This window comes from Callithrix jacchus, chromosome 7 (genome assembly GCF_049354715.1).
Source record: "Callithrix jacchus isolate 240 chromosome 7, calJac240_pri, whole genome shotgun sequence".
Taxonomy (NCBI): domain Eukaryota; kingdom Metazoa; phylum Chordata; class Mammalia; order Primates; family Cebidae; genus Callithrix; species Callithrix jacchus.
The window spans coordinates 111,729,521-111,754,359 of NC_133508.1; the positions used below are offsets into that span (position 1 = coordinate 111,729,521).

The 24,839-nt window shown below is 37.1% G+C and overlaps 2 protein-coding genes across 3 annotated transcripts in view; one reads left to right on the forward strand and one right to left on the reverse strand.

Moving 5' to 3' along the window:
- Positions 1 to 24,839, forward strand: part of TNNI3K (TNNI3 interacting kinase) — a 307,038-nt gene that overhangs the window by 226,007 nt on the left and 56,192 nt on the right. For both annotated transcript variants that reach the window (NM_001204802.2, XM_078329224.1), the window contains 1 exon segment: positions 433 to 542. In NM_001204802.2, the coding sequence (NP_001191731.2) occupies positions 433 to 542 (110 nt within the window).
- LRRC53 (leucine rich repeat containing 53) lies at positions 7,820 to 19,142 on the reverse strand. The gene is made up of 3 exons (XM_035306675.3): positions 18,327 to 19,142; positions 13,509 to 14,024; positions 7,820 to 10,181 (listed from the first exon to the last, which is right to left on the reverse strand). The coding sequence occupies exons 1-3, from the start codon at positions 19,132 to 19,134 to the stop codon at positions 7,867 to 7,869; spliced, it is 3,639 nt and encodes a 1,212-aa protein (XP_035162566.2). The 5' UTR covers positions 19,135 to 19,142; the 3' UTR covers positions 7,820 to 7,866.

Below are 24,839 nucleotides of genomic sequence, written 5' to 3' on the forward strand. Positions count from 1 at the left end.
AGTGCAAGTTTCAGTGGTATCCCATGTTTACTGCACACAGTATAAGCCCTTTGGCCTGTGATTTATGACATCATACTGTCTTGTTTAATCTTCCTTTCAATCTTTCCTTCTTATAATATCATGTACATACCCTATACTTCAGACAGACAAAACTACTTGCTCTCTGCATATTCTTTCACTCCTTATAAATGCCCTCTGCTATTTATTGAGTCTGAAACTAAATGAATGAACAATTATAAAGATAAACTTATAGTATCAAATTATCCACCACTTTATTTAGACCATTGAGGGGAAAAGCCTAGAGGTCTCTGTTAATCTCTGCTGATGTTGCCCAGATTGATTTTTAACGCTTTTTTTTTGTTGTTGCCTCTTCATTTGTTTCTTGAAATAAATATGTGAATTTCAAAACTGACATGACCATTTGGTTTGCAGCGGCTGCGGCAGCAGACATGGCTTACCACAACATCAGACCTCCCATTGGCTATTCTATTCCCAAGCCCATATCTTCTCTTCTGATACGAGGGTGGAATGCATGTCCTGAAGTGAGTAATTTTTAAATTTTTATTTCCTCTTGGAAAATGTGTTATGGTCAAAATCTGTCACAAATAGTATAACTCCAAAGTCTACTTTCAGTGTGTATTTTAAGACTGTCAAGGCGGGAAGACTGATTTGCCTTCTGCTCTTTAGTCTCTAATTGCCTCAAGAAGTCTGAGTATCTCATATTTCTTAGCTGCTGCTCTCTGATTTTGAAATGTTTCTCACAACTGATTAGTAAAAGAGAGACCAGGGTATGACAGATGACTCACAGTCTCATCTCAGCTGCAATTTTTATTAACTACGTGTGAGCCACATTTAGTCATTTTCTGAAGCAAGAAATTTGGCACAAGATGGATTTGTGTTTGCTTTTAAACATGAGGCAGGCCTTCGGGGTAGGTGGTCTTCAGTAGCACTGGGTCATGTAGGAGGCAGAAGACCTGGGTCCTAATCCCTCTCTAACTTTCTGAATGACAGTATTATAATGTGGTTAACAGCATAGACTTAGAGTTCAAATGGAGGGATCAATGTTACGGAAGGATATGTAAACAGTAAAATAAATTTTTATATAGTCAGAAGTCTAAAAGAATAGAGGGGGAATAGTCATGTTATCACAGAATGAAATTCCAGACAATCTGTTTACAAGGATTCTTAAGTGTGCAGACAGGTTGATGTCTGCTTTGTTCTCAGAGATTCACAGAGGATTTTGCACAACTTCTTTCTTGGTAGCACAGTTCAGTCCAGTGTCTAAGAATCCTTCTGCCAGCATATTCTATTGTCTATTAAAATCTTTGTGTTTGATATCAATCCATTGATTCCTCTTCTCAGAATGAAAAGTATTAGTTAGCATTCTTCGCACTGGAGAACCTCACACATAAAGACCTAATGGTTCTTATTTTTCCATCCTAAACCATTCTAGTTATTATTGTCCTCTTAAGATATAATTTTGTTTCTGATCCTTCCTAGGCACTTTATCTCTCTCCAACAAGAGAATAAAGTGAGGCTGTTATTATTTCAGGAAGTATCTCACTGAAGGAGAAACAGAATAAGCCCCAGTCCAGATGTTTGAAAAGGGAAACCAAGTTTTCCATTCTTTTTCTAAAGGCAAAATCCAGACCACATCCTTACCCAGTCTCATTTATATACACAGAAACTCTTAAGAAGAAAAATAAAGATTCTTTTGAGATGTGAATTGAGTGTCTCAGAAGATAACCTCTTATCCTGACCATTCAACCTGATATGTTACATGTGTATTTGTTTAGAATTTTCCATCACTACCAAAATATTAGCTCCATGTAAGCAGGGGCTTTTTGCTTTGTTTTATTTTGTTCACTGCTATAACATTAATATCTAAAGTAAGGTGCTCAAGAATGTTTGTTTAGTAAATGAATGAATCCACTGTTGCTTATCAGTTCCTTCAATCCCTACATCTGGATTTTGATGTCCAGAAAATTTCTTCTTAAAAATTATATCACTCCTTTAAATGAATCCCAGAGATTCTGGTATGTTGTGTCTTCATTCTCATTGGTTTCAAAAAACATCTGTATTTCTGCCTTCATTTCATTGTTTATCCAGTCAACATTCAAGAGCCAGGTGTTCAGTTTCCATGAAGCTGTGCGGTTCTGAGTTAGTTTCTGAATTCTGAGTTCTAACTTGATTGCACTGTGGTCTGAGAGACTGTTTGTTATGATTTCTGTTCTTTTGCACTTGCTGAGGAGTGATTTACTTCCAATTATGTGGTCAGTTTTAGAGAAGGTGTGATGTAGTGCTGAGAAGAATGTATATTCTGGGGATTTGGGGTGTAAAGTTCTGTAAATGTCTATTAGATTTGCTTGTTCCAGGTCTGAGTTCAAGTCCTGGATATTCTTGTTAATTTTCTGTCTCGTTGATCTGTCTAATATTGACAGCGGAGTGTTAAAATCTCCCACTATTATTGTGTGGGAGTCTAAGTCTCTTTGAAAGCCATTAAGAACTTGCTTTATATATCTGGGTGCTCCTATATTGGGTGTGTATATATTTAGAATCGTCAGCTCTTCTTGTTCCATGGGTTCTTTTACCATTATGCAATGTCCTTCTTTGTCTCTTTTGATCTTTGTTGGATTAAAGTCTATTTTATCAGAGACTAGGATTGCAACTCCCGCTTTTTTTCCTCCCCCATTTGCATGGTAAATCTTCTTCCATCCCTTTATTTTGAGCCTTTGTATATCCTTGCATGTGAGATGGGTTTCCTGGATACAGCACACCAATGGGTTTTGGCTTTTTATCCAATTTGCCAGACTGTGTCTTTTGATTGATGCATTTAGCCCATTTACATTTAGGGTTAATATTGTTATGTGTGAATTTGATCCTGCCATTTTGATGCTAGCTGGCTGTTTTGTCTGTTAGTTGATACAGTTTCTTCATTGAGTTGATGCTCTTTACCATTTGGTATGTTTTTGGAGTGGCTGGTACTGGTTGTTCCCTTCTACGTTTAGTGCTGCTTTCAGGAGCTCTTGTAAAGCAGGCCTGGTGGTGATGAAATCTCTGAGTAATTGCTTGTTTGTAAAGGATTTTAGTTCTCCTTCACTTATAGAGCTTAATTTGGCTGGATATGAAATTCTGGGTTGAAAGTTCTTTTCTTTAAGGATGTTGAATATTGGCCCCCACTCTCTTCTGGCTTGTAGAGTTTCTGCTGAGAGATCTGCTGTGAGTCTGATGGGCTTCCCTTTGTGGGTAACCCAACCTTTCTCTCTGGCTGTCCTTAGCATTTTCTCCTTCATTTCAACCCTGGTGAATATGATAATTAAGTGCCTTGGGGTTGCTCTTCTTGCAGAATATCTTTGTGGTGTTCCCTGTATTTCCTGGACTTGAATATTGGCCTGACTTGCTAGGTTGAAGAAGTTTTCCTGGATGCTGGAGAGGATGTGGAGAAATAGGAACACTTTTACACTGTTGGTGGGAGTGTAAATTAGTTCAACCATTGTGGAAGGCAGTGTGGCAATTCCTCAAGGACCTAGAAATAGAAATTCCATTTGACCCAGCAATCCCATTACTGGGTATATATCCAAAGGATTATAAATCATTCTGTTATAAGGACACATGCACATGAATGTTCATTGCGGCACTGTTTACAATAGCAAAGACTTGGAACCAACTCAAATGCCCCTTGATGATAGACTGGACAGGGAAAATGTGGCACGTATATACCATGGAATACTATGCAGCCATAAAAAACAGTGAGTTTGTGTCCTTTGTAGTGACATGGATGAACCTGGAAGACATCATTCTCAGCAAACTGACACAAGAACAGAAAATCAAACACAGCATGTTCTCACTCATAGGTGGGTGTTGAACAGTGAGAACACATGGACACAGGAAGGGGAGCATCACCCACTAGGGTCTGTAGGGGGTGAAATACGGGAGGGACAGCCAGCGGTGGAGAGTTGGGGAGGGTTAACATGGGGAGAAATGTCAGATATAGGTGATGGGGAGGAAGGCAGCAAACCACACTGCCATGTGTGTACCTATGCAACAATCTTACATGTTCTTCACATGTACCCCAAAACCTAAAATGCAATAAAAATATTACATCACATAAATAGTTTAGGAAAACCTTTTCTTGTATTTCAGTGTGAACTTCAGGCATATTTTCTGAGCAAAAGTATGTTAAGCACCTATTCGAGAATTTCATTCTCTCTGTGGGATGTGAGCTATGACAAAGTTCACCATAAAGTAACAATCGAGGGAATTCCTTTTGCTCTGATGATGTGCCTCTTAATAATTATAGCTAATAGGCATGTGGAATTTCTAATTTCGAGATAAAGGTAAGTCATTGGCAGGTATTAAAAGCATATTTTGGGCAGAATGGATGTCTCAAGCGAAAGATTGGGAAATGAGAAACAAAAATTGGAATATGGCCAAAGAAGAATGCTGTTTAAAAAAACGGGGGATATTGAAAGGAGAGAAATCAATTGCTTAGTAGAAAAGTTGTACTGCTAAGAAGTAAAGTTTATCACACAGAATCTTTGTTCTGCTGATGAGATGCAGAGGGGACGATGGAGAAAAAACATATTAGGAAAGCAAAGTCTTCAACTGACTTGCGATATGTGGGTAAGGCAAGTTAGCGGAGCCCTGGCTTGACTCTGGTAACCACCTCAGGATTGTGAAGTTGAGCTGCTTCTGTATGTGACACACTTGAGTCTTCATTAATGGCCCAGTAAGGTCTTTACCATGTCAGCAAGCTGCATGGCAAAAAAAAAAAAAAAGGGAATAATGGACTATTTGTCATTTTTCCTTCAACAATTATTTATTGAGTTCTTACTGTATACCTCCCAGGGATAGGGACACGGGATTCAATAGAAATATGAACTCTTAACTTAAATGGAGTTTAAGACCTGGTAGTTATATGGAGACTGGTTTAATGCATAAACAAATTCATGATTCTATAGTTACATGCCAAGATTAAGGAAGACAAGATTTTGTGAGAACATGAACTAAAAGAATACTACCAGCAAGTTGGGGGACAAAGACAGAATGCAGGTTAGTGAAGGTTTCCCAGAAGGAGTAACACTTGCACTGAGATCATAAACAGGAGTTTTCTGAAAGAAGGCAGCTTGGTGAGAAAGAAAAGCAGTCTAAGCAGAGAGAACATGTGAAAATTCATTGGGAGAACAGATACAAGGGAAGTCCTAGTACTAGGTGGAACATTGTAGCCATGAGGAGGTTAAATCTCTGTATCAGGCATTATTGGAAACAAGTTCATCTTTAGATGGAGGACACTGACATCCTGCTATGCTGGTCATGACTTTCTAGGTTATCAACTTTGCTTCTCTTTTTTCTTCCATATGTGTCTTTATTTCATTCCTTGAATTTGAAGCACAGTATTTTCTCCAGGGTGTCTTCTTAGTCAAAATTCATAAACTAAAATATTGAGGAGATGCAAAAAGGTTGCTGGAAAGCAGTAAGAGATAGAAAAATAGCCTGATATTAGATGGCGACAGATTTTGGAAACTGGAACAAGGAATTTGGACATGAAATTATGGCAATTATATTTTTCTCTCTTAAGCCATATAAAGATAAAAGTAATTTTTAGAAAGTTCATCTGAGTTTGATATAAAGGATTTATTTACTTACTCAAAAAATTGTATGTAGTTCCCATAGTAAGGCAAGCACTAAATTATCTTCTAATGCTCGTTGGACTACCTAAGCATTGTTTCTTGATATGTGGGCTGCAAACTGTATGTTCCAGATTACCCTGGAATGTTTGTTGAAATGAAGATTCTGGGTCCCTAACCTAAGTTTACTGAATGAAAATCTCTGGGATGGAGCCTGAAACTCTGCATTTTAACAAGGGCCCCAGGTGGTTTGTGCCCAATAAAGACAGGGAACTAGTGGGTTGAAACTCAAGCAAAAGACAATGAAGTTGGAGCAGCCAGCTGGACTGCTGTTTGAGTAATCCAGTTGATTACAACAGGCAGACTACAAAGGTTACCATGGAGATTCAAGGGCAAGGGTAAACCTGAGAACTATTTCAAAGGAAACAGCATAAAGAGGTAAGAGACTGGATTTCAGAAATGGAAGAGAGAAAAGAGACCAGGAGAACTATCACTGCTACCTCCTGAGAGTCAGCTAGCCACAAAGAGTACTCATTAGGCCTCTAGGTATCTGGGATATTGTTGGCAGCGAGAGGAGAGAGAACAAAGCTAAAGGCACTGCAGGAAGGTGACGATGGTTTAAGGAAAAAGAAAGGAAAAGTAAAAGGAAAGATAGCTACCAAGAAAACAAGTGACCTGTCCTACAAAGTTAAAGAAGCTGTCAATTAGGGTGGAGTAAACTTATCGTGCAAGGAGCTGGCTTATAGGTACTTGTCTCAACTTAAAAGGGCTTTAAAAATAAAGTAGGATCAAGCAAGGCAGATATGTGGCAGAGGAGTTAAGCTCAAGCCGAGATAATGAACAAAAATACAGAGAAATTAGGATTAAAAGCAATAAAGTCTTGAATATTGGTGAGAAAAGAAGAAGAGAGGTAAGAAATTTAGGAACTTTCAAAATAAGAAACTGAAGTCATTTCCTAGCAATTCTAAACAGGAAGGGAAACAAAAGGGGTGGGATATGTAGGCAATATTTATATTGTTCTAATAATCTTGTAAGCTTTATAAAGTGTATTTTTTATTATATTATTATACCAAATGTAGATATAAAGATGTATAGACCTAGACAGATATAGAGATAGGAGAAGAGGAAGTTTGTTTCCTTTTTTATCTTTTATTACCCCTACTAAAACATGTAAAATATTATAATATTCTAAACAGTGAAGGTATGCTTTAAATATTTGTACAGTGGCCTCAATAATTAAATTATTTGAATATAACTATTTTTCAAATAAGTGTGGCTTTGAATGAGACATGTTTATTCTGCTGTTGCTTTTAAATTTAATATTTATATTCACATTTAATTCCAGTGAACAAGGAGGAGTTCTCACTCCAAACAATAGTGGCATGCTAAACCCAAGAGATCAAACCTTGAAAGCTATGTACTAATAGGTCATTTAGTTTTCAAAATCTTAAACTAATAACAATTGACAATAAAACTCATTAAAATTCCTTTTGTTCAGGATCCATTGTGTTCATCTTCAAGCCCTGTTCTTCTAAGATGATTTAAGGTGAGATCTCCACCTAGTGGATTTATAGAATTTTGCAGACTTTTGTGGAAACAGCCAACTATCACTGGAAATCCTTAATTTTTTTCTCTTAGAGAAATAACAGGTTTTAAAGACTTCTACTTAAATCTAGGATAACTGTCAACAGGACAATTGCAAATGTATGAAATATACCAATATGCATATCGGTTAGACTACAGTTAACAAAGCTGAACTTTTATTTTCATATTATAATTAGGAAAACAGATCAAACACAAATATGAATATATAATTATTTGTGTAGAAAGCAATATTATAATACTACTAATTGAGATGTGTATAATAATTTACATAAAATAAACTTCAAATGTAAATCTGCTCAAATACTCTTCTTATGTAGTCTGATTTGTCTGAGGCTTTTTTCTTAATGTTTGCTTGCTCTTGCAAGACTAGGCAAAACTTTGCATACTTGTTTTTCCATTCCTTAGAGAAGCATACTCAGTTAATTGTGTTAGGCATATCCTATGACTCCATCTTTGATTTTTGTCATATATTCAACTCTGTGCTTTTATTTGGTTGATAACAAAGAGTTGCTGAGGACATCTTTGTCCTCAAAAAGGATCCATTTGTAATTTATGCAAAGGCTAGCAGGTGTTTATGTCCTCTTGAAGAAAGCTAAAGTAGAAAAGGATTATTATTTGGGTTATATTGTTCATTTTATTCTACTTCTAAAGGTGAGGTACTAGCATATTCAGCAGATGGTGGATACAGTACAGGTTTTGGAGCAGAATTTTTGGCTTCATTTATTCTGCTAGGAACTAAAAGCACCTCGTTTTCCTCCTCAAAACTGTCTTTTAACCCTGGGAAGAGGGAAAGCGCTTCATGTGTCTCCATTGTCATTGTGCTTTCTTTATGTGCACTATCTTTATCTTGTTGAATATTTTGAACTTCTCGCAAATTATGCATATTACTGTTAATTTCAGGATCTACTTCACTGCAAAGTATGGTTTCATGGGAACCTGTGACACTTAAATCTTTAGCTGTAATGATCTCCTCAGCAGAGCTCACATCATATAATACATGTTTTTCACTTGTTCCATTTTCCCAAGTTTGCTGCCTTTCCTTTGTGTCACCTTTTAAGGTCATTTGTGTGATCTGAATTAACATACTAGAATCTGTCTTGCTTTCATCGAGCATATTTTTCTCTTCTTTCCCTACTATTTTTATCTCTAGTGCTTCAGTGCCGTCATCTCTGGGCAATGCACTTGTGCTGTCAATTCCTTTTTCGCCACTCTTGGTTAGGTGCCAAACAGTTTGACTACTAACAGGAGAAGTACTGATATCCTCGGGAAGCTCTCTTCTATTTTGGAATGGAATTGAATTTGTCTTCATAAATGATAGGTTGTTCTTGGATTGTATTTGGGGAATGAGAGAGAAATCATAAGTTTCTGTTTTTGAAAGTTTTCTTCCTACATCATTTTCTTCCTTATCCATAATACAATTTTCTACAATTTTATGTGGTATTTGAGGTTTTGTCATTAAAGCTTTTTCTTTATTTTCAAGTTGTGCATGACTTGAATTTTGCTCTCTGTGTTGTAAGGCTTCATTTTGGTCTAAAGTGTATTCCTTGTAGTTGTCAGTCTCGTGAACATCTAAAAGTTGCGTTAGATTCCTTGGGGACAAAGCAAGCTGATTTAGCTCACTGGTCTTTGATACATTCTGTTCCATGTACTCAGTGGACTCTGCTGTCCCTTGGTCAATAGCCCCCCTGGAATGTTTGGATGGTAAAACATCATTTTCTGTATTTTTCCAAGTAGTTGGTAAATAACCAAGCACTTTAGATTCAAGCTGAGTTGCACCTTCCATTGGCTCAGTTGAGAATTGAGAGTGTGAGTGCCTGTGCTCAGCATCAATAGGAGGAGGCTGAGGCACATCTGATGGGTTTCCATCAGGAATTTGGCCAGCTGAGTGATGGTTGTCTTCAATAGAGCTCTGGTTGACTACAGACAAGTTGTTAGCACTGAACAGGGGGGCATGTTTAGTGTTTCGTTGGTAACGTGGGGTCTGCTTTGAGGCATGTTTCAGAGGCAGCCTCTTTGAAGTGAGTCTAACAGAGTTGCTACTCTCTGACTGTTGAAGAAAATCTGCAGAAGACACAGTATTTATTTTGGCTTTTGTCTCAGAAGTTTTGGATAGTTTCTTAGGAGGTAATAATACTTGCTTGCATTGCTTTGGGAGGCCTGACAAGGATTTTTCTGGATGGACTCTAACTTTTCTAAAAGGATGTAAATTTAATTTTATCTTTAAGTTTTGTCCTTTAATTTTCCGGTTGAGGTCAGACTGATAGATTCTCTTGCTTTTCAGAACCCGTGAATTAGTAAACCATTTTTCTCCTTTGTTTCTCTTCCCAATGTTGCTACATTTTTTGAGATCCAACTTAGTCTGCTGGTTACTTTGATTTTTCTGCTGTTTCCAAGGGGTTGATGTTTTGGATGATATCATCAATCTATTTATTTCTGCTAAATCAGGATCATGGAAGCTAACCCTCTTTGGAGAACATGCTTTCTTGATTTTTGTTGATAATCCTGATAAATCTATGTTGTCTTCACTCATAAACTTTTCAATTGCACTGTTAATTTGGATTTGCTCTTTCTCAGGCTTTGAGTGTTTTCTACAATTTGGCTTCTTTTCTTTCATGTAATCTTCAAATTGATTACAGGGCACATATTTACAGATAAGAGAATTGTTTGGCTGAAAATACTTAGGTCTGCTCTGTTTTAACAGTCTGCAAGGATCATCATATTTTGATCTATGTTTTTGTACGGTCTTTTGTACACAGTGTTCCTCAGGCTCACAAGGCTTGGATGATGAGCTTGTAATAAAATGTCTTTGCCTATGAGGTTGTAAGCCATTGTCTTCTTTTTCTACTGGAGGCTGCCATGATTCATTTGTTAAATGCTTCTCAAGACTTTCTCCTGCCAAGGCTGAAGCGGGTGTTGCATATCTTCTTCTAAATATGTCACTGCTCTTATCTGTGGAACAATAAATGCAAGAATTTAGCACTTAGCAGAGTTTTATTACCCCAACCAAACAGATGCTTAGAAATCTTATGAAAAGTATAAAACTGACTCTTCTGATAATTCTAACTCTTGAATGTTTCCTAATTTTTAACCAAATCTACAAAGGACATTTGTCTGTTTTGTATGTTTTGCAATGAAATTCTTTATGGTCACACTGGAGTCAGTTCTGATGATGACTTAAAAATTGTGGAGTTAGAAATGTAAATACTACTTATAGTCATATATCTTTAGTTGTTGGTTATGTTAGCTTTAAATATGAATAACATCTAACTCCTTTTTAAATGGCTCTAGTAATTTTTTCCTGAATTAATTTCCTATTAGCAACTTAAATATTGGGCAGAACATGGGTGCAATATTGAGTAATGTTCAGGTTTCAGAGAATAACCTGGACAAGGAAAGGGAAGTACTTGAAATACTATTGACTCAATGAAAGCAGAGACCATATCTGTTTTATTTCCCATAACTTAATAAATTGTTCATTAAATATTTGCTAAATGAATAGGTATTTTGAAATATGGCCTGATTTGTGTGGCAGCAATTTTTGCCTAGAACTTTTTAAATGATACATATTAATACAATATTTAATCTTATTAATCTTATAACTTCTTCTGCTAGCTTCTTTTAAATGTCTGCCTGCAAATGCCTCTTAGTGTTACAATCTTTCTTTCACTAAAAGAAAACAGTACATGTCCAGGCACAGTGGCTCACGCCTGTAATTCCCGCACTTTGGGAGGCTGAGGTGGGAGGATCACCTGAGGTTGGGAGTACAAGACCAGCCTGACCAACATGGAGAATCCCGTCTCTACTAAAAATAAAAACTTAGCCAGGTGTGGTGGTGCCTGCCTGTAATCCCAGCTACTCAGGAGGCTGAGGCAAGGGAATTGCTTCAACCCAGGAGGCGGAGGTTGTGGTGAGCCGGGATCACGCCATTGCACCCTAGCCTGGGCAGCAAGAATGAAACTCCATCTCAAAAAAAGAAAAAAGAAAGAAAGAAAGAAAATTTAAAAAGAAAAAGAAAAGAAAACAGTACATGATGAACCGTTTAGAAAGGAAGCTTCCTTTCACTATTCAGGGATAGACGTCTCTATGGCCCTATAAGCATAAATAATATTATTGACAAAAATAATAGTAATACCATTAATTGAGCACATGCTAAGAGCTAGGCATTGTGCTCATATTGTACATTTATCATCTCTTTTAATATTCACAAGAGACATGATCCATTGGACAGATCTTACTGTTTTATAACTTGTACAGATGGAGGAATAAGCTTCAAATAAGTTAAATTCTTTCCCCTAGTCACATATCAGCTAAGTGTTCAAACAAGGAATTAAACCCAAGTTTACCTGACATTAAACGACCCTATTGTCTTAACCACAATTCATCTAAAATGTAAAATTATTTACTAGTATACTTGCTATTATTTCATGAAATGTTTTCATTCAGAAAAAGAAAAGTTTTCTATTCTGTGAGAAAAAAGGAAATTTTAACCACAAAACATCCAATAAATCTTAACAGCACTACTGCTATTTAAAAAGGCTCCCCCTTTTTTCATTTTTAACTTGTTTGGTGTTAGGCTTCAAAATTCACTTTTAGTAGACAGAAGATGTACTGTCAGTCCTAAGGGTAGAGACACTTCATCTCCACTTTGCCCCAAGAGATGATCTAAGTCACAGACTAGCATCTAATTCGAGTCTAAAATCGGCTATCAACATTTTGGGTGACCTTGGAGAAGCTACTTGCTCTCTGTGTATTAGGATGTTGGACTCGATGGGAGCTTTATGTGAGTATACAAATTATTCTGGGGAAAGAATCTGTAGCCTTGTCAGAGTCTCAGGGAGTTCTGTGACTCAAAGACAAACATTAAGAACTATTAGTTTAGAGCTAAAGTCCCCTCTATCCTGGAAGGCCTGTAATTCTGTTTCCAAGTCAGAAGGCATAATTGGAGTGGCATTCTTTTCTTTACCAATTTTTGTTCTGGAGCAGATATGGCCTTGGCTGTTTTCTCCTCAAATACCTGCCCTCTCTAGTTCTGGTACAATGCCTGGCATGTAGCAGAAATTCAGGTATTTCTTAAAAATATTCATGTCAATTTGACAAAACATTGTTCTCAGTATGAAAGAACAGACTGGGTTTTAAATGGTTAAGAGACTGCATCCCCTTCAGTTACCAGAGTTTTCCACAGAGAAGTGCAGGCATTGGACAAAGTTAAAAGATGAAATGAAACATCTGCCTAAGGTGTGAGTCTAATGAAAGGTTAAGTGCTTATTTCATTCTAAAATAAAGCCAGTATGATGTGGTTTCTATGGTGTATGTTTCTTTCCTCAGCCATCCCTGTTTTGAGTGAAATTATCCAGACACTGGTAAGAACTGGAGTGTGGGAATGCAATGAAATAAACTCACATCCTACCTTATAACATACGTGAAATAACATATGGTTTTATTCTTATCCAGTTGCCCCTAATTCCATCCTTAGGGCTAGACCCCTGTGGTAAGAATTTCTTGATACAGCACCTCTGTCATTCATATTCTTAGAGAAGGCTCTGCTTGTTGTAAACCAATTCAAATAAATGACAGAAACCTCTTTACAGAGCAGCTGTCAACGTTTTCACTGCTGAGCCTGAAAGCATAGCCTTGCTATTCAGGAAGAAAAAGGAAGACATTTAATTCATTGCCTCCACCTAAATATTGACATCGCCCATGTACAGTGGGTAGATGTCACGGCCAGATTCACTTGGCTCCCAACATGGGACGATGAATTAAGTCCTGACTTTCCCTGGACTGGGAAGTTATCATCCCTGACAGCTCAGCAAGCAAAGTGTTTCTTGACATCATTCCTAAAATGAATCACTAGCATTAGAAGGCCCATTCTTCTAACATGTCATGCTCTGGGGAGGTTGCTTACTGCAGAATTGGCATTAGAGCTCAAAGGATGTTGGAATAAAAGCTGATACTAGCCATCCCATAGATCTTAACAGCACTATGGCTATTTAAAAGACTACTTTTTTAAACACCGTTAGGTGTTGGGCCTCAAAATGTACTTTTAGCAGCCAAGAGATGCACTCTCAGCTCCTAAAAGAAAGAATACTTTATCTCAACGTCACTCTAAACACACACACACACACACACACACACACACACACACAGTATTTTTAGAAAAGGAATAGACTAGTGCTACAGTGATTTTTATAGCATTTCCTGTTGAAATTAAAGGAGGGAGGCTCCCTCCTTCAATAAGAATTAAAAAGAGTGAGATTTTCTAAAACAAGACAAACTCACCTTCTGTTCTTACTACATGCTGTCGCAGAGTTTGAGGCTGGACTTCTCCAGGCTCAAGATTCCTTAGCTTTTCAACTTTCTTTGGATAGTATGTTGTAAGTAAGCCTGCTTCATTAAAAGCTGTCATATTTTCAGGAGGCTCTGAGCATCCTGAATGCAGCAATCTACCATCCTGGCAAAACAAAGTGCTGTCTACCCCATGGTCTTTCTTTTTCAGGTTTCCAAATGATCCATCAAGGGTTGTGGACTCAGAGACCAATGTTGCTTGATGGCTATTTATCTGTAAAAGTGGCATTTCCTTTCTGGACCCCACAATGGACATGACCTTTATCTCGTTTTCCTGAGTTAAGTGGCAGTTACAGTATCCCTTAGTATGGTAATTTCTTGCCTCATGAGCACACATGGGTTCACTGAAGGTTCCGCAACAAAGGTTTTCTGATGTGTGTTCATTTGCTTTGCCTTGTTGGAGTTTCCAGTTAAATACAACTAAACCTAGGCAAGTAAGACCAACAGCTCCTGTGACAAATAGAGAGACCATTAAAAGATAACATCTGGGGAAGAAACATATAAATCATCAAATGTAAAAACCACAAATACAAAGGTTAATGACTTGAAAGATATCAAAGTGGGTAGGAAGTCCTTCACCATTTGGAAAAATATCAGTCCAGAGAGAGGTTATCATGGACATTGTTCTGCTTTCCAATTTGGATCTTTATACATATTAAAGATTATAAGAAACAACACCATCTGGAATCTCTTTGGTAGAAAAAAGGACTGTTTCATGAGCTGAAATTCATTTAAGATAAAATGGTTCCTGCAGTAACATTAGTTTTTCTGTCTATGGCACTTCCTTTTATGAACACTTATAATAGAATGAATGACATCTAATATCAGACTGCCTGGTACTGTCATTTCATGTTCTATGCAGTTTCTCCTCTGAATAAAATTGCAAGGACCAGTGTTTCTCAAAGCCAGATGCCGACTCTAACCTGTTTCTGTTTCACTTTTTCCTATCTTGACAGATGGCCTCCTCAACCACCTAAGTGTTCAAACCAGTGTCCCTGAGTCATACCCTCATTTTCTGTGTATCACAGTGATTTTCCTTGTTTCTTCACACTAATCAAGAGTATTATTGTATTTATTTGTTCATTTGCTTCTTCACAGACAGCCCTCCTCTGCTAGAATTAAGCACTGTGAGGCTACAGATTCTTTCAGTCCTGTTCAACATTCTATCTCTAGTATCCACAACTCTGAAACAAAGGAGGCACTCCAGAAATGTTTACTAAATATTCTTAAATCAACAGAAGGGATTCTTTTTATGAATTCTAATAATAAAATCTCTGGTGATCTAATTTTATACATTCTCAAGATGTGATTAGGAAGACATGGTGTCAGTACAGATTGAATAAAGAGATATGTGTCCTAAGCCCACATCTGCCTTAGGACAGTGCCCTTCTCTGGAAATAAGGGCAGTGAATGACATGATCTCAGTGTCTCCATGCTTAGTTCTACCCACTGGAGACAATATTAATGAAAACTTATATGAAAAGGGAAGTTATCAGGTCATGATTGGTTTTTTTTGTTGTTGTTAAAGATGAAGAGCAAACAAAGAGAATAGCAGTTTCTGGTAAAATCCTCAAATCATTGTATAGTTTACCATATCTTGAGCTCTTAAATCCATTTTAACTCATTTACCAACAATATGCTCTTGGAAAGTGCTATAACATACTGAAATCATCTCTATTAAAGGCACTTTTTAAAAGTTGTAGCAAAATTATGTAAATAATAATCCCTTCGTTGATAGATTCTAGAGTTTAGATTATCCCAAACAAGGATTTTGGTTTTAAAATGTTAAAGTACATATTAAAAAATTAAAAATTAGAGCTACTCCTTAACTCATATGGGTAAGAAAACTCAAAATAGAAAGCTATGTTCTGACAATTTTCTTGGATATTTTCCAATTTCTCTAACACTTATTTTACCTCCTTTCTCAAATAAGGATAACTGATTAAATAATATATGTAACATGGTTAATACAGTGTTTTTATACAGTAAAGTTCATGAGTGTTCACTGCAATTTGTGATTATGATTATGATTACTGAGCTACCATTGTTTAGGTTTTACATTGTTCTATTGGTTCCTGGAAGACTCAGCTATTAGAAAAAAAAACTTTAAAAAGTCATTAGGAGGATATTTTATACGACTGGTGCAGTTAGTAAGCCAAACAATATAGGAAGGAAAAAGCTAAGTTTTCTTTAAGCTAAGTGAATCAGCCATTGAAATGAGAGTAAACATAATCTGATTATAAGATACAGTTTCCCCTCAATTGTGTCTGAATGGCAGGGACCCACTCACTCCCCTGCTGCTGATGCTAGGTATATATCTGTATCCCATTACCACTCTGGTATGGTCACTTGCCATTAGCGCAGAAAGCAAAAGCAGCAAACGAAGCTTGTAGGCAGGCAGACGTGCTGTTAAGAGGATTGTTTGAATTTTCTTTGCCATGGGCATTGTTTCTATTTTTAAAAACTGTTCTAACAATCTTTGAGAGTTGGCAAGAGAAAAAGGGAAAATTAATGATAAGTTCTCATTGAAACATTAGAAATACGTTACAGCTTCATAAAAACTTTTTATCTACCAGTTCATAGCATTAAGTGTCAAGATATTAGTGTTTGATGCCAAATAACCACTTATTAGTTTTAAATTTACTGAATATAGCTATTTATATTCCTTTGAATTTTTATGACATAGCTATAGCTGAAGAAGAAAATGGAATCATAGGCAAAATTATAGTTCTAAGTGTTTTTTCCACAATCTAGAAGTATGGATAATTCACCACATTTGTACTTCAGAAAGAGTAGAATCTTAATGGAGCAAATTAACATAAAAAATCAGAGGCTTTTTACAGACTCAAAGCCCTATAATTTAACAATTATTTGATGAAAGATATATTAGCATGATAATTTTACACACCAAAACCTAACATATATGTAATCATATTTATAATTTATCAAAATTTATTCATGTATATTAAGCTCCCTTTCACGTTGACAAAACCTTTGGAATCTTCTAGAATTTTTATTCATCTCAACACTAATAAAGAGCTGTTAATGTAGCTAAATATATTTCTGAATACATATTTTTGAAAACATATGTAAAAGATAACTAAAGATACTAAAAATTGCTCTATTATATTTCCAAAATGATGTCCTCTAGAACACAAATTCAGTGAAATTCTCTATAAAATGGATCAGGGCCAAATAACTTCAAGAAATGCTCCATATCACATATTCCTCTTAGAAATTTATAATGCTCATTAGAAAATGAAAGATTATAAGAAGTGTTGCAGTGAGTACACCTGTTTCACTTTGCTAAACCTTGTACTTCCTAAACCTATTTGAACCTCACCATCTATTGCCTATGTGTGCATCTGTTTTTATTAGAATATCTATTAATTATTCACTAGTACTAGTATTCTAAGAAGCACATTTAAGGAAAACCCGTCTGCTGCCCACTTATGTCTTCTATGGTAAATTACTTCTTAGCACATACAATTCCTGACATAGTTACATGGTTTATAAAACAATTTATTTTCCTAAGATTTGAATTTCCTTCCAAGTGAGCTTGATTACTGCTGGTGGTAGTTCCATCATCTACACCTGATGCTGGTCTCCATCTATCCTAATTAAAAGTTAAGTAAAAATACAAATCAATTAATTCACTAGATAATTGTTATGGAATAATGATTTATAGCACATACTCAAAATACATCAGTCTTGGATGCCATTTGTCAGTCTCTGATCTCTCTCTCTCTCTCCTCTTCTCCCCTCATCACCATGGTTACCACAGGTGCAGAGGATTTCACCATACACTGAGAGCATAGAAGAAAACACACACATCGAGCTAGATAACTTAAAAATCTCATATATCTTTGGTCTTCAACTAATGACATTAAGTGTCATTTTATATTATTCATCCAGTGAGATGTAATGATAGCCGATGCATAGTTTAATAAATTTTAAATTACAAAAAATATATAAAGAATTGTATATGATCCTCCCCTTGGTTGGTCTGGGAAATATGGGCCAAGTTTATATAGAGTTGGACGAACAGAAATCTTCGAAGAATTCAAACCCCCCAACAGGAGGAGGACCAAGACCAAGGAACAGAGAAGTTAGATAATGTATCCAAAGTCACACAGCTAATAAGAGCAGAGCCAGGATTCAAACCTGGGCAATGCAACTACAGAACTCATTTACATAACTACTGTGCCATATAAACACTGCAGACTAAGATATATGTGATTTCCATAATAGCATCTCTTTGTGCATCTGTGAAAGACTATGACTCTTACTATATACCATGGAGAAGCACACAAATGTAAGTGCCTTGAGGAAAGAGTCTATGTCCCATAGTTTTTAAATATCTCCTAGTTTCATAACAAACGCACCAGTATTCTTGGGCGAATGGATGATTGACGAAATATGGATATTATCACTCCTGTATTACACTCAAGGAAACTAAACTCTAAATAGCAAGTTGAACATGTTAAAGATCACAGTGCTAGTTATACCAGGACCAGGGCTCTTGAATTCTGGTCCAGGGCTCTTTCCTGTATGTTAGACAGCTTCCCTGAAACAGGAAATTCTTACAAACTGTGCCAAATCAGCTAATATCCTCCCACATCTACTGGCAACCTCTCCTTTCCATAGCCCTGGCGAATTTCCACGAGTGTCTGAAATAAGTATCACTTAGCATGCTGCAAAAATATGGACAAGAGAAGAGAGAAGAGGAGGACACACTTCTCCCTGGCATACCTGCAAAGCCAAGGAGAGTCAGCAGGGCCACATCCTGCCCTGGGAGGAGGGGACTTCTGTCCTTTAGAACCAGAGTGAAGTTGGGAGCTTTGGAATCACAGTTGGTCTCAGACAGCCTCAGCACACTCTTTGCAACTGCCACAGCTGTGGTAGATGGCTGACAATTTAGGTCCTTGGCATTCCTGAGCGTGTGAGCAGAAGACTTAATGTAGTTTCTTAAAAACCGAGCAAGGGGATGGAGATCACAAGTGCAGCTCCACTGGTTCTTATCTAAGCTCAGAAGGATTAGCTGCTTCAGTGGAGTAAAAACATCCGGCATGTGGGCTAACCTATTTCGAGAAAGGTCCACTTCCTGTAGTTGAGGCAGGGGCCGGAAGGCATCTCTCCCAATGTAGGAAATAAAATTGTTGGATAAATCCAGATGCCTGAGACTGTGGAGATTTGTGCCTCCAAAAGAAGTGTCTGTGAGGTTAGTGATCTGATTCCCATCCAGCTGGAGCCGGGTCAGGCCCCGCGTGTTTCGGAACCAAGACCCTTGTAGGGTGCGGAGAGCATTATTGCTCAGCACCAGCACCTGCAGGCTGTGAAGCTTGCTGAAGGTGTGATCCGTGAGCGAAGAACTGGATATTTGGTTGTGCTCCAGCAACAAGGTCCGCAACATCGTAAGGCCATCCAGGGCATCTTCCTGAACATCCTGGATACCATTTCTGCTCAGGGAGAGCAGGGCAAGATTAAACAAGAGAGACAGGTTTGTGCTCTCAATAGAGGAGAGATATCCATCAGTGATGATTAAAACCCTCGTGGTCATAGGGGCTGCTGTGGGGAAGAAAAGCACAGACTAGATGCAGGATATACGTGAGTGGGCGGGGGTGTGGTGGAGAGCAGAGAGAATCAATACCCTCTGAGCAATCTTATCACCTGGGTAAGAACAATAAACAATACACAACATGAAAATAATTTTCTGATTTCTACATTTAAGGGGAAACTGGCTATATATCAAAATGATGGATTTTTATATTCTTTGCTACTGTGACATGTTGGTTTGAGAAACATAAACCCATCTGTTACTTCAGATGTCAAAGTTAATTCATTGTTTCGGATTATCTTCATCGATGTTATGTTGAAGGTGTCTTTTCAGGCCCTCCCTCTGAGGCTGTGTACTGACCAGCTCTAGCCCTGCAGACCCAGTACAGAGTCAACTAACAGCTGAGCCTGTGTCTGAGCCCCCTAGCCAGTGTTTCATAGCAATGTATATTTATTTATGCTGTGAAGTCAATCATCTTTTCTCCAAACATAAAGGTGCATGTTGGGGTGGGGAGAGTGAGAAAGAGCATTGGTTTCTGCTTTTTAGCCCCAGGCTGAAAGTTGACAACTTGGTAAGGATATATATTCACTGCAGACAACCCAAGGATCTGTCAGTGGGGTTCTCATTATAGTCTGGGCCATCTTGGCCTCCTGTCTAATATCTGTTCCCTCCAATGAAGTCCATCATGTGATGACAGGTGGTACTCAGGGCCTCCGACTGTTAAATCCCTTCACCATAATCACCTCAGAGCTATCACTGCTCTGTCATTAGAAATCAAAGCATTTTAACTCAATAAAGATGTATTATAATCAGGAGTTATTGTAACACATCTTTATCATGCTAAAATTGTTTTGACTGCAAATGACAGTGTCATAAGGATGGAGGAGTCCATTGTCACTGGGAGGTCTACAGGTGATATTAGAACAGTCAGCCATAGGGAAGCAAATCACAAATCCCTTAGGAAATTCAGACTGCAGTGCAGAAACAAAGAGATTAAAAAATAGATAAAAGACAAAAGATTCTCAGAGTGCCTTCTTATGGAAGAATTGTTCTCATCCCTGCAGCACAAGCAAGCTTAAATCTTGGTAGTTTTTTCAGCATTTATTATTGATTATTTGAATTCTATTAATTCTGGCCAGTTTGGTATTTTGTTCCTCTCATTATTGTTTTTGATATGGGATGAAGTTTTGTTTTCCTGGGTCCCCAGTCCTTTAGGGATTTGCTGACTCTGAATACACAGGCTATCATTTCTGTCAATTATTTCTTGTCTAGATCTAGAGAGAAACCCCACTCACAAGTCATCCATTTTATTTTCTGTGTTTATGAAATCTAACTTCACAAATGTGGTGTTCTGTAAATGAGAAGCAGGATATTGAGGTACAACAATGTAGATGAGAAATACTTGTTTCTTACAGACATCGACCATCTCTGATCAGAAAAAATAAATGTAGTGAAGTCAACAAATCCATTTTAGATGGTGAGAGTTTAGTGTTAAAGCATTTTCAATACTGATTAGAAACAATATGCACATCAACTCTCCTTGAAACCTTCTCTGTCCTGTCAAGGGTGGTGACAACGTCTGCCTCCTAATTACCGGAGTCGTGGGATTTTAGAAATGGAAGAAATTATTCTCTTCCACTGTGTCTTAACTCAGGCTGTTTATGGAAATTTTCCATTGGCAGAGCTTATAGCTTGTTTATCTCTTCTTGGATATCAGGATGTAAATCACATTCTCCTCAAATTTGTTAATAAGGTGTCTTATTAAATTGTTGACTTAAGCAAGCAATATGTAATGAATACAGGCAGTGTATCTTGTTAGCATTTCTACAGCTCATTTACCACCAATAAAAAAAGACTAGACTTTCAAAATGAGACGCACTTTGATAATAATCTGTTTCACTGGTACGTCACTTAATCTTACTAACGCTGAACAACTGCAGTTCAGGTTTCTGATTCATTTATATTTCTGCTAGCTGGTGGCAGGGTTCAAGTCTACACAAAGTATGTACAAAAATATAATTAAAGTGATATATTTGTTAAGTGTGCAGCTAGAGAAAATGGTAATATTCCTTTGCAACAGCAAACTATCTCTATTACCTATGAAGGTCTTTAAATAGTTTTGGTTGAGACCATCAGGAACAGGAAAATAAAATATTACCAGTCTCTTTAGTCATTGTATGAAGTGTATTCATTAAAGGGTTACCTCTTTTCAGCTGAGCACAGAGAACAGTCAGTACAGTGAAAGGTATGGCAACCGATTTTCCAGGTTCACTGACCACTACTTTTTAGAGTTATTAGTTTTATTACCTAGGATATAGGTTAGCTGGTGACAGAGAGTTACATCTCTGGTGCACACCACACACGACTCAGGGCAAGCTGCCACCAACCGCAACGTGATGGCAAAGAGTACCAGCCATCCACCTGAAAGGAAAGTAGAAGGCAATGCATATCATAATGTTGGCATTTACTGTCCATTATTTCAGTATGTAAAGCTTATGAGGCATTATGGTAATTTCTGCTGTTCAATGAGCACCTTAGTGTTCTCATAAGGTACCAGATAAATAACTACATTCCTTAATTTGCATAGAATTTAAACCTAAATGTTAAAGCATTGGCTATAAATTCAGAGAGCTCACAAACAGGTCATATTTCTTAGTATTTTGAAAAATTAAGTTACTTTGCAAAACACTGTATAGTTCCTAGTGCTTTTACAACATTATCTTATTTAGTTTTCTTAATTCTGCAGCCCAATCGGTGACTAAAGAAACAGGCTCAGAATCATTAATAAACCATCCTAAGTCACATAGCTGGTAGGTATTTTACCAAGTCTTTTAGCTTTCAATCCAGTGTTTCTTCTAGTATGAAAACTTAATCTCAGGCACCGAATCTTACATGATTACAACTCAATTCTTACTCTTTACAGATTTAAATGCCACACCTAGGGAGTGAATATGAAGTCATGATTAAGATCAAAAGCTCTACTTAGTTTTGAATTCTGCTCTATTTTTACTATATTATCTTAGAAAAAATATTTTATTTGTTATTTTCTGCTTTTTCATGTGTAAAATCAAAATAATAATAAATCTCTACAATGCAGAGTATTATAAGAGTTAAATGCGTACTCGCAGTGTTTAGTAAATGTTAAATTTTGCTGTTATTATGTTTTTCCAACTTCCCAATGAAATATATAACATCATTTGAATTTTATGTTCAAGAAAGACAATTCACTTGTAATGTCTTCCCTGGTTGATTTAAAAAAAAAAAAACAAGGAGCAGATTATAATAAAACCCTCTACCTATAATAAGATAGTTTGAGAAGAAAATAAAATGTTAAAAAAAACATAAAATGATTAATTATATTATTGGTACAGCAAGCACTTGTAGCTCACCTTTTATAGGCTAGGCACTGCTCACAGTACTAGGGATGGAGCAGTGGTTGACAAGCCCCTGCCCTTGTGAAGTGCACTTTCTATAAAAAAATATAAATAATAAACAAATAACATAAAATATGTATTAATTCATGTAGTGTTAAGTGCTATAGAATAAATAAAACAAGAAAAGAAGAAGATTACATTGGCCTGAGAGCTCTAAATATGACAAACAAGGAAAATGTCTCTGATAAAACAACATTTGAACAATAAGCTGGAAGAGGTGAAGGTGTTAGTGTGTCATGGTGGAGAGAACCCAGTGCAAAGTTCTCAAGGGCATGAGGTGGCTGGTGTGGCCAGAGTGGAGTGCACAAGACGAAGGAGAAGAGAAGGAGGCACAGGATCAGAGGAGCAGATTGTTGTATACCTTAGAGATGGAGTTTTTACCCAAATAACATGAGACGCAATTGGAGGCTATAATGAGTGGCATTTCTTGGTCCAATGTATATTTTTAAATGATGATTACTAACTACTGGATTGGGGACGTACTTTCAGATAGGCAAAGAACAGAAGTAGAAAAAATAGGAGGCAATTTTAGTGATATAAGCAAGAGATGATAAGGCATAGACAAGGATGAGAGGTAAGCATATTCCAGATGATATTTTTATTATAACAATGCAATTTAATTTAATAAATTTGAGCTCATTTAACTTGTCTGACGGAACTCGCTTGGTGTATAAGTTTAAATAAACCATTGCTTATCATCAAAGCACTTTCCAGCTAGTGATAGACATGTAAATACCTGTCTATAACACAAGGAGAAAGGAAGTAAATCTAAATTCAAGTGAATATTTATTTTGTGGAATAACTTGGATGTTTTAAGAAGGATGTAGCTTGTGAGTTGTGCCTTGCAGAGTGCAGTGAATATCCATGGACATAAAATAAGCATTAGATAATTTCAGTCTGAAAAAATAGTAAGAAGAATGCCCTGCATGGGGCAGCAGATCTAATCTCAGTTCATTTATTTTAGCTCTAACTGGTTGGCTAGTTGGCCTCATGCATGTGTGGTTAGGGGCCAACTAGAGATTTAGGCAGAATTTACACTCAGATTCCAGCACTTTTTCCAGGATCTCTTCTCATTTTCCCCTGCCCATTTGTGATAAGAAGGATTCTGAGATGGCCTGCAATATTCCTGTTCCCTGTACATGCCATGTGGAAACCCTCCCCTTCAGTGTGGACAGAACCTGTGAATATGATGAGGTATTACTCCCATGATTATGTTTCATCATATGGCAAAATGAAGATTATCTCAAGTGGGCCTTGCCTAATTGGGTGAACCCTTTAAAAGCAGAATAAGATTTACAACTGGTCACAGAGTAAGAAGTCAGAGGCATGTCCCCTTGCCCATCAGAAAAAAAAGCAAACAGCCATGTTGTGAACTCCCTATGTGGCAAGCAGCTGTAGGCATCCTCTAGATTTTGAGAGTCATTTCTGGGCAACAATTGGCAAGAAAACCAGACGTGTCATACAGCCACAAAGAAATGAGTTCTGCCAAGAACCAATGACCTTACAAGGGGCCCTGAGCCTCTTTGATGCGATGAGAATCACAGTGCCCACTGATTCCTTGATTTCAGTCTGGTGAAACTCTGAGCAAAGAACCCAGCCAATCTATACTGGACTGCTGACCCATGGAAATAGATAATGAATGGACATTGTTTTAAATCGCTAGGTTTTTGGTAACTGGTTATAAAACAATAACTGATACACTCCAGTTGCCCTGAATGTTGTCCTCTGGTCCTTCAAACAAGCAAACCATCAGAATGTTAATTGTTTCCTAGAATACAGAAGTGGTCTACCCTCAGTATATAAATGATATACAGAGAGAGCAAGCGAGGTGGGAAATATATTAGTTCCTTTCTTTTAAGTGACTCACTCCCTTCCAAGATCTACTTGCTTTTATTAACTTTCCACTGCCTTCAGGTAGCTGTCATTTACATTTTGTCCAGAGTTTTAGTTGTTTTCTGTAGGTGGGTTGATCTAATATAAGCTACTTGATCATTCAAATACTGAATGGTCGGATCAATATAATTTGCTGATACTTTAAAGGCAAGTATGATAAAGAGAAGTCAAAGATCAACTTATTTTCTTCTTTTCTTTTGCCTCTGCAAGCAGAAGGATGGAGTTTTCATTTACTGAAATGGGAAAGGCTATAAATATAATTAATTGCATGTATGAGTTTAGGGTTCAGGAAAAAGTTCTGGGCTAGAGATAGAAATCTGGGAATTGTTTTGTAAAGGCATGAAGCTGAATTAACTCCTCAACAGATTAACTCTAAAGGGT

Bases quoted from the DNA above. Each gene is read 5' to 3' on its own strand.
- LRRC53 (XM_035306675.3), bottom strand. From the start codon at position 19,134: ATGACCACGAGGGTTTTAATCATCACTGATGGATATCTCTCCTCTATT. The intron at 14,025-18,326 runs GTATGCCAGGGA...TATTTGTCACAG, and splicing joins GACTCTCCTTGGCTTTGCAG to GAGCTGTTGGTCTTACTTGC. The intron at 10,182-13,508 runs GTGAGTTTGTCT...ATTGTTCCACAG, and splicing joins GCATGTAGTAAGAACAGAAG to ATAAGAGCAGTGACATATTT.